The sequence below is a fragment of the Anneissia japonica genome, unplaced genomic scaffold (assembly GCF_011630105.1).
Source record: "Anneissia japonica isolate Jap-2015-1 unplaced genomic scaffold, ASM1163010v1 scaffold288146_len111460_cov146, whole genome shotgun sequence".
Lineage (NCBI taxonomy): Eukaryota > Metazoa > Echinodermata > Crinoidea > Comatulida > Comatulidae > Anneissia > Anneissia japonica.
In genome coordinates, this window is record NW_022694221.1 from 26,552 (window position 1) to 36,431 (window position 9,880).

Sequence of the window (9,880 nt, forward strand, 5' to 3'; positions counted from 1 at the left end):
TCCATGGTTTATAATAATTAGAGTAATGCATATGCATTTTTAGTGAAATTCTGCCGGGAATGAGGCTTTAAGCATTCATTAATTAATGACAAAAGTTAGGGTTATTTGATTAGCTAAGTGATTAGAGTCCCCTCAAGTTACTACAGTATATGGCAATATATTTAAAAATTGTTTCCATAATTTTATACATTAGAAACAATGTAAACAAACATGGGTTTTTTTTTCAATATTAACAAATATTCTATAGCATAAATTTGTAATAGCCAAAGTAAATTACTGTATTTGATTAAAATTTTAAATCTTAATAATTCAATATCCTAGTTTATATACGTGTGTGTTGTATTTTACATGTTGATTTTGTAAATGGTGTGTGCCACTTTTATGAAATTGAAGGACCAATAATGTTATCAAACTAGAATGTATAAATTATATTTTTGTCAGATTTTATCTGATGAAGTAGAGCATTAATTGATGATTTTCAGATATTGAAAGATATATGATTTGTATGAACAAATTTGTATTGAAGGTAGGCACACTTATCAGATATTAGCCTGGTTCACGTCGAACTTTATCTAGATATACCCGTCTTGAAACATGATACGATAATCCCCTAATTGCGTACGATGCCAAGTTAGAGCCAGATAAACAGCCAGCCAGTTTCAGGCCGTCGACGTCACACTGTGGAAAGGCTTGTTTAATAAAACATCTACTGTATTTTACGAACCTCTAGTACCAAGTGGTATTTGTTGAAAAAAAATTGTGAACTACTGTAGAGAAAGTGTGAGTTTCCACTACCTAACCTAGCCGACCAGTGCAGCAGCGTGTTCTATCGCAATCTAAGTACTGTAGTAGATTCTCTAGGCCCTAGCTAAATTTACCTTCGATAAAAAACGAATTACTTTAATCGCTAGCTAGCATTATTCCATTTAACAAAATATTGTTTTAATTTTCATTAAAACGTCTGTATACTTTATGGACCTTTCTGTCCTGTTTTGTAGTTTTTAGATCGCTCAATTGTGTTGTTTACATGCACTTGCGAAAATCTAGTTTCGCGGTGTCAAATTAAGTTGCTGACTTCCACACTTTTTTATTTCGTTATCGTAAACATGTGCGCTCATTTTAACGACTGGCGTTGGTGGTAGTTCGTTGAAACTGAATTAATAGCGACTATTATAGCAGAAATGGAAAAGATTGAATTGTCAATAAATAAATACAACAAATCTGATTTTATAAAGAAAAATATACATTATCATTTGAAAAATGTACGCAATTGGACTTTTTAACGTTATTACTTGGTCGATGATGCAAAGGGCAAAAATCATTGGTAATACCGACTATTCGTAAAACGGACATTGCTTGGTTTTTACCCATAATATTACAAATAATTTCTGAAAACCAGACTAATGAGACTACTTCAATGCTGTTGTTAGCATTGTTGGAGTACGTTGTTGCCAGCCAGAAGATGATATGGTGGTACAATACAACAACGCTGGCTTAGATGCTACGTTACATAATCGTGTCCTTGTAATCCGAACCGAATTTACCGTTAAGCAAGTTAATTTACCGTTATTCTAGTAAAGTTAAGTCACTTAACTTAAGCCTTTTATTTAGCTATAATTGAGTGGTTCACGTCAAACTTTTAACTAGTTAAAGTGGATGTATATCTAGATAAAAGTTCGACGTGAACCAGGCTATTGTTTGATCAAATAATGAAAAACAAAATAAAAATAATAAAATCTCATCTTATTCATCTATTGTGCCCATGAATTCCTCCTCTAAAGCTCTATTAGGCTTCATTACCAGACTTTCCATATCTGCTGGTAGATCTTGTAGGGAGGAAATGCATCGGTTAATCCCTCGACTAGTACTATGACCTCTACCAGCGATCTTCTCAAGCCGTATGGAACGTCTGACAGGCGTCACTAAAAACCGTTGAGAACTGCCATCCATGCTTTTGTTCAATCTGTTGAGATCATTTTAAATGTCAATAAATATATAGCTAATATCAGTCACAAGTAAATAATAATACAGTACAGTATACCCTCGATTTTACGTATGGGACCGGAAAACGTACGTAAATCGGGCAATTCGTTAAACCAAGGTTCGTTTAAATTTGTGGTGACCTTTGACCTAATATGTACCCAACTCTCAACGTATGTTATGAACGAACGATGTTACTTCCTAAGAATGAAACCCTGTGTTTAGTGTTTTTATTCATCATTTTATGATGTCATAATAAAGTGTTCAAATCAAACCATATCAGTTTATTAATGCATCACTTCATATGTTTTATTTAACTAAAGAACATGAAAAGATTACCTATACAACAAAAGTTTAGATTATAACGCGTGTTAAATAGACACAATCAATGTTGCTGTTGAATGCAAATAATAAACAGACAGGAACTAACAAACCTCTCTTTACATTATAGTGGCCCTCAAAAGGGCCGTTTGTTTTGAGTATTTTGGGGTTTTTGATGACATCATAGTCCATAGGAAGCTACTTAATACTGAGGGTTCGTATAACTGAGGTACATAAAAACGAGATTCTACTGTAAATGGGGTAAAAAAACACCAATATACAGTACTGGATTTGTTGGTTGGCTGTCCTTACCTTCCAGGACTGCGATTCTGGGTTCAAATCATACAAATGTCAAGATTTTCTCAAGACTAAACAGTAAACACAATTTCTGTTATAAATTTCTCAAGGATTTGAACCAAGAATATTTTGGTTTGGAAGACAAGTACATTTAACCACCAAGGCCGGTCCACTTTATTATAATAAAGTAACTTAATGGTCCATTCTAATGTATTTATAATAAAGTAATTCAATGGTTCATTTTAATGTATTTATAATAATTTATTTAGCAAATAACTCAATGTTGTTGGAAATTTGCATGCTTTATTGCATTTTTGAACATGAAAAAAGAGAGAAACAACAATGAAACTATTAATGATTAATATAAAACCTTATTAAAATGCTGTGATTGTATTGATTTATTGGGTTGTAGACTTACCGGTTTACAATGGGCGTGGATTTAACGAGAGAGTAACGGACCACAGATGATGTACCCTCCTCCACCTTGGGGGTGGTGCAGTATTTTAGGGTGCTTGACGACACTGGCCCAGGTGTGCCTAGAAGTAGTTTTGGAGTTGCACAGGGTGTAGTGTCCATTCTTTGTGAGTATCTGATTGTGAAATCTTGTAACGCTGATTTCAAAATGTCAGTGGGCTGCCAAAAGAAAAGAATGTGTTATAACACAATGGTTTTTTCAAGATTTTTATTTAGTTGGACTTTGGGCAACACTTTGGCCTTATTACTATTAAAAAATATTTGATTCTTGTTACAGTATTCTGAACATAAGTTAGGGTTTACCTCTATCATACAAAGGCATTCTTACCTTTGCTTTGTGGTCAATTGCTTGTTCATACAAAGCGAGGACATGCTCTTGACCAAAACCAGCCCTCTCAGCGACTTTAGCGCGACAAACCCAAAACAAAGCTCTACTTCTTACTTGAGGGCAGCGTTCATGTAGCTCTTCTAGCCAATCACCAACTTTGCTTTCATTCTTTATCTAAGATATTAAAAGAAAAATCAAAAGTATGTTAACTGACCAAAAAGTTTTTTTTCTTTATATTCACATTCCTATAAGAAAACTTCAATTATTCAGCTTATAACATAAACTAAAATGCAATCAAAAGCTGTTTTGTAGTATTTTAATATTATGTTAGAAACTCGCTTTCATTTGTCATTAACACTTTTTTTAATGAAAATTTAAAAGATAGGTTTTCATGATTTAATTAGATCTTTAAGGTTTTATCAGATCTTGTTTTTATCAGATATTTCAAATTTTTATTCGAACTTTAAAAAATCGATGAAACTTTAACCTCATTCATGAAACCAAGACAGCTTTGAAGGCATTCATCGAGGGCGCAATTCACGTCCACTTCACTTCTTTCCAAACGGGCATCCTCATCCACTTGAACACATTGCTCTAGTTCTGGACTGAGTCTGACAACATCAAATGTTTCTCTCCGAACATTTCTTTTGACCGTGTGCGGTGTCTTACCCTTTGCTGTAAGCCACTCTTCCAAGCGAGCCCTACCAACAAATAATTTGTAAATTATTATTATCCAAATTTTCTATAAATCTCTGTCCAGACTAACAAGTTTTTGTACATCATAATTCCCATATATGGGTGTGATATGACATCACTATGTCCATATGAACCATCAAGTTTTCTGCATCATGTGATATCATAATGCCCATATAGCGTGATATATGACATCATTATGTCCATATATATGGATGAGAAATGACATTAAGAAAATAATAAATATCCTCTGAATTTAATCTAAGAAAATATAATACATATAAATTACCAAAATTCACAATTAATAGGTACAAAAATAGCCCCACACCACAGCTCATAAATATTATAAATCAAATTATCAGAACCAACAGACCACAATTTTAACAAATTCATCTTTATCAATTTGCTTTTTGTAATTTAGATTAGGTTAATTTTGTTTGTTATTTAATTGTAGTTAACCATGTTGGCCAGAAATAGAACCAGAGCTTTCGGACAACACTAGTCCTTCCTCAGTGGCGAGTATATATATATATATACATATACATTTATACATATATATATAATAATGATAAGCTGTTGCTTATCATTTTTGTATCTCTACTGAGATCCAGCCATTGTTTCCCACAGCATTGTTGTTTTCCAGTATTTTGCCTTTTAATCTATATATATATATACAGTATATATATATATAAAATCTGCGTGGTCGGCTTAAACCAGATCATGTAGACAAGAGTGCTCAATGCAGTATATAGCAGAGCAGATAGGCAAATAAAACATGTAACACAGGGTTAAAGACTCAACAGTTTATTGCACTACAGGCTGTTTCATGAGTGGTGCCTCAATCATCATGTGCTAGGCTCTGAGTGAAGGAATAATGAAGTACATAGATTGTGACAGTTTATCAGAACAAAAGTGTGTATTACCAAGTGATTAAGTCTCTATTGTTTAGATGGATAAAAGAAAGCCTCTAGGATTAAGTAGTATATCGTAACAAGAACTTGCGTCTATGTCTACATGAACTGAATAATTCGTTCCTTTGATTTAGAGTACAAATTTCGGGTTGACATATAATAAAATACTTCTCTTGTATACAAAGGTTACATCGTTTGGTAGAGTTGGAATATGATTTACATTTAGATAATATACGCCATTTAATTTTGTACTTTATGTTATCTTCTTTAAGCTTCCAAACATAATGGCTAAGTGTAGTGTTATTCTTGTATTTATCATTACGGAATGAGCAGGTATGCCCATTGTATCTACTTTTAAACGTATTTTCCGTAAGACCAACGTATGTTTTAACTTCATTATTGTCGTCCCTAGTAATTGTAGCTTGGTATACTACGCTGCTACTTAGACATTTCCCAGATAGTGGGCATTCATTATGGTTAGGGCAATTGCATAGCTTGCAGTTGTCTTCTGCCTTGTCATTTTTTATTATGGTTTTATTATGGGAAGAGATTATAGATCCTATATTAAGCATGCAGCTATAACTTATCTTAACAGTGTTCCTATTAAAAATCTTTCTTAATACATTATTTTGTGGGAAACAATCATCTATAATTCTAAGGAATACGTGGCCAATTCTGGTTTTGACATTACTACTGTAGGGTGGATTAAACCAAATAACGTTCCTTTTTCTTTTCTTCTTGTTAATGTGAGTGTTAGTAGAAGGGTTATATTTTAGTTCATATTCAAACCCGCTTTCGTTAAGAGCTTCTTGGTAGGTTTATTTAACATCAGCATGGACCGCATTGACCTTGGTTATTCGACAAAGAACATTCTAACGGCTCATCCTAAGGAATATATGAAGTACATGATCGAGAAGACGGAATTCTTTCTCAACCGAATGCTATGGAAAGCATTCCATTACCTCAACCCAACAACAACGACATCGGTAAAGGAAACCTTTAAATTTAAAACATCAAAGAACCCACCTACACTACCAGAACTTAAAGAATTTGAAGAAAAAATGCTTATTTTTGTACAGACCATTAAGTTCGACGATACATCAAACCAATGCCAATTCCAGAAAGACCTTTCTAAAGACAGCAACCTATTTATATCGGCAGACAAAGCTAACAACTTTTACAGCATGGATGCGAGTGATTATAACAATCTACTATCCAAGAATATAACGAAATCATACAGGAAGGCACCAGCTGATATTGTGAGTAAACTAACAACTGATGATAAAGACATAGCAAAGAAGCTCCACTTAGATGATAGAATAGAATCTACCGCCAAACGAGATGCATTTATAACTTTAAAAGACCAAAAAGACAATTTCGCAAATAATCCGACATGCAGATTAATCAGTCCCTCCAAATCCGAAATAGGAAAGATTAGCCTTATGTGCGGTATTGTTATGCAATTGAGCCAGATAAGCACAATCTGCACATGCCCAGAAAAACAAAACTTTCCTTAGCCACACTGCGTATCGGCTAGGCGTACAACAACTGGGCCTAGCTTATCTTATTTTGGTTTGTTACGCACCACACTGACTTAGGCTGTTTGTCATCACTTCAAGATGTCTACCGATTCGTGGAAAAGGCGTATTAAAATCCAAATATTGGCGTTTGTGAGCAATACACTTTAATTTTATATAGGTAAGTAGTAAGTATAAGAATAATTTTAATGCACTAGTTAGTTGATAACTTCATTCTAATTTGTTTTGGGTCTTTTTTCTGCATTTTATAAGCGGTTAGACATGGCCTAGGCCGGGTGCGAAATTTTTTTTCCTCGTCATTTAAGGCAGAAGTCAACAGAGGGCGCGCTATACTGGGCGCTATAATCATGAATATTCAATCAGTTTCGTTCTGAGGTATCAGCGATATTCGACAGCACACACGCAGCTCGCGGCGCTGAAGTCCCAATTCAAACATTAGTATTATTTCATTGTTACTTCTGTATTTTACACAAAATATGTACTATAGTACATATTTTGTGTAAAATACACATGAAGTAGGTAAAGTGAATTGAAAATACAATTGAGTTATATTTTCAATGGAACCTCACAGCGATTAATTAGATCGATTATGAGAATGTTAATTATAAGAGTGTCATTTCCAGCAGAGATCCTCTCGTCTCTTCTCCATTCATTATTTTACCTTTTTTGATGGTGAATTATTCGGGCGATACAGTGTTCGAATAAAGGACATAATACATTGTGTAGCATTTACTGTACTTTAATAATACTAATTAGTCATTATGACGATAATAAAGGTGATAACAACAACAACAACAACAACATTAATAGTAATATTTATTTTAACAATGCTAATAGTAATAATACTAGTATGGTAATAATAACGATATTTAAATATCAATTTTAATAACTAATTAGTGATAATAACGATATTGAAAGTGATAATAGCAATAATACAACAATAATAAATTAAAGATAATGTTTATTTTTATAATAATAGTAATACTAATTATTAATAATAATAATACTTATAATACTAGGCCTACTTAGTAATAATAGGGTAATAATATCGATAATAAAGGTGACAACAACAACAATAATATTAATAATAGTAATATGAGAAAAATACTAATAAAACATGTCCCCAATAATAATAACTTTTTAAATTACTATTATTTAAAATAATAATACTAAGACTAATAAATAATAATAATAATAATAATAATAATAATAATAATAATAAAAAATCGAAAATTATTTATTATTTATATGGTACTGTAATAATAATAATATCAGCAAAAACTTGCAATATATAATGTTAATGCTAAGACTAATAATTAATATTAAAACTAACGGTAATAAAAACAGCAATAATAATAACAACAATGACAACAATAATAACAATAAGTATAGCAATACTTCAAGAACTAGTATTTTATACTTGATGAATTTCTCCTTCTAGTAAATGACTTGTGGCCGAGTTAACTTGTGGCCGAGTTGACTGTGGCCGAGTTGGATCGAATACCCTTAGGCCTACCTCAAGAATACGGAAACTGCCGTTAGTTTTGTTGTGGATATCACAGCCTGTAATATTCGAATGCCGTAGAGAAAATAGTTTTTCTTGCTGGATTTGTTTCTAGCCCTATGCTGATACGTACGTAGATATTCTCTATGGCGAAAATAGATCTCAAGAATGGAATAAGTTATTAGGCAAGGACTGCAACTTTCTAGTTGAATATTCATGAGTATAGCGCGCCTTCTATTGACTTCTGCCTTAAATGACGAGGGAAAAAAATTTCGCAGGCCGGGTCTAGGCTAGCCTAATCACATCAATTTAAAATCAAATTTGTAGACATACTTGCCTTACTTCTTAACTTGCAGGTGATTTTATTGGTAGACTAGTTTGTTTTTAAGTGTGTAAGTATGATTGATTTGCAAGCCAATTGAAATTAGTACCCTTATTTTGCTTTGTTTTACCGTACCGTAATTCCACCCAATTCGCTGGCCATGTATATCTCAGTATATGTTATGTTAGACAAACCTTGTATATGTCGAGATAGCCTATATTACAATATACCAATATGTATTGTCAACATGTCATTGCCAAGAAGTGGTATATTTTTTAAATCTCGTGGGCTGTTTGTTTTTGCTGGATTATCAAGACTACGTCGCTAGTGAACCCCACCGCGCCCTGCGCCTTTTTTAATCGCTTTTTTCAATCAGTTTCGTCTCCTTTAATTTCGACAATTTTGCGGGGTTTAAAAAAAAAATAGGCTATATTTTCTTCTTGAAAACATTAATAATCCCAGGTAAGGATAATTTACGATTCTTTGCAATCAAATAATTTATCAGTATTTTTTACTAAATAAATTGGTTTTGCTCTACATATTGACATTTTGTTATTTTCGATGCAGGCCTAGGCTAGGCTAACCTAGCGGCTAGGGGCCTACTACTACTAGCCTAGGCCTAGGGCCTGTCTGGTTCCCAGTGAGTTCAAACCACCAATTACAATCACAATAATGTCCATCGCTGAAGCCTTAATTTGAATACATCACCCTACATAAGAGTTTAAGATCATGATGTACCGTACAGTACAGTATTTGGCTTTGGTTGATAGCAGAGGCTTCGAGGTGCACGCGGAAAAATAAGGGAAAACCTAGCTATATGTGTTTTATCTGTCTATCTGCTCTGCTATATACTGCATTGAGCACTCTACATGGTCTGGTTTAAGCCATCTACGCAAGTTACATTATATATATATAGCATTGTTTTCCAGTACTTTACTCTCTAGATGACCAAAAATAACATCTGAGACGTATTAGGCGACCCTCAGTACACAGTACAACAAAAGAAAGTATGAATTAATTAACAGTAATATGCAGTCGGTTAATTTAAACTAGAGTAATTAGCCCTAATGATATAATCAATAAACATTATATATCTGTCTCTTATACACATCTAGATGTGTATAAGAGACAGATGTATGGGTGTGTGTGTGTACAGGGGTATTATCACTCTACAGACTGTTTCATGCTAATGCAATCTTCAGGAGTGAGAGAATACAAGGATTGTGAGAGTATATGAATGCTAAGACAGGTGAAAATGCAAATGAGTTAATTGTTTTTAAGTAGGTATTTGTTGCTGTGCCTGCATTTAGACAATAGCTCGGTTCTTTTGTTTAGTGTTGACTGTTTGTCTGAATATATTATGTGAAGTTTCTCGGTTATGCACAGGTTGCAGCGTTTTGTTTTTGGGGAGTAAGCCGATGCTCTGTCGATGATAGACCATTTAATGTTGTAGGGTGTGTTGCTATCTTTTAATTTCCATACGTATTTGGAGAGTACGGTGCTGTTTCTGTG

At 33.4% G+C, this 9,880-nt stretch overlaps 1 protein-coding gene across 1 annotated transcript; it reads right to left on the reverse strand.

Annotated features, from left to right (window-relative positions):
* Positions 1 to 21: 21 nt before the first annotated feature.
* LOC117100974 lies at positions 22 to 5,692 on the reverse strand. Its single transcript, XM_033240809.1, has 6 exons — positions 5,670 to 5,692; positions 3,888 to 4,101; positions 3,401 to 3,574; positions 3,017 to 3,231; positions 1,691 to 1,963; positions 22 to 542 (listed from the first exon to the last, which is right to left on the reverse strand). Exons 1-5 carry the CDS (start codon positions 5,690 to 5,692, stop codon positions 1,744 to 1,746), a joined length of 846 nt encoding a protein of 281 aa, XP_033096700.1. The 3' UTR covers positions 22 to 542; positions 1,691 to 1,743.
* Between the last annotated feature and the right edge of the window lie 4,188 nt (positions 5,693 to 9,880).

Coding starts and splice junctions, on each gene's coding strand:
- LOC117100974 (XM_033240809.1), bottom strand. CDS start 5,692: ATGTCAAAACCAGAATTGGCCAC. Junction 3,575..3,887: donor GTCTTGGTTTCATGAATGAG/GTTAAAGTTTCA, acceptor TTAATATCTTAG/ATAAAGAATGAAAGCAAAGT. Junction 3,232..3,400: donor CAATTGACCACAAAGCAAAG/GTAAGAATGCCT, acceptor TTCTTTTGGCAG/CCCACTGACATTTTGAAATC.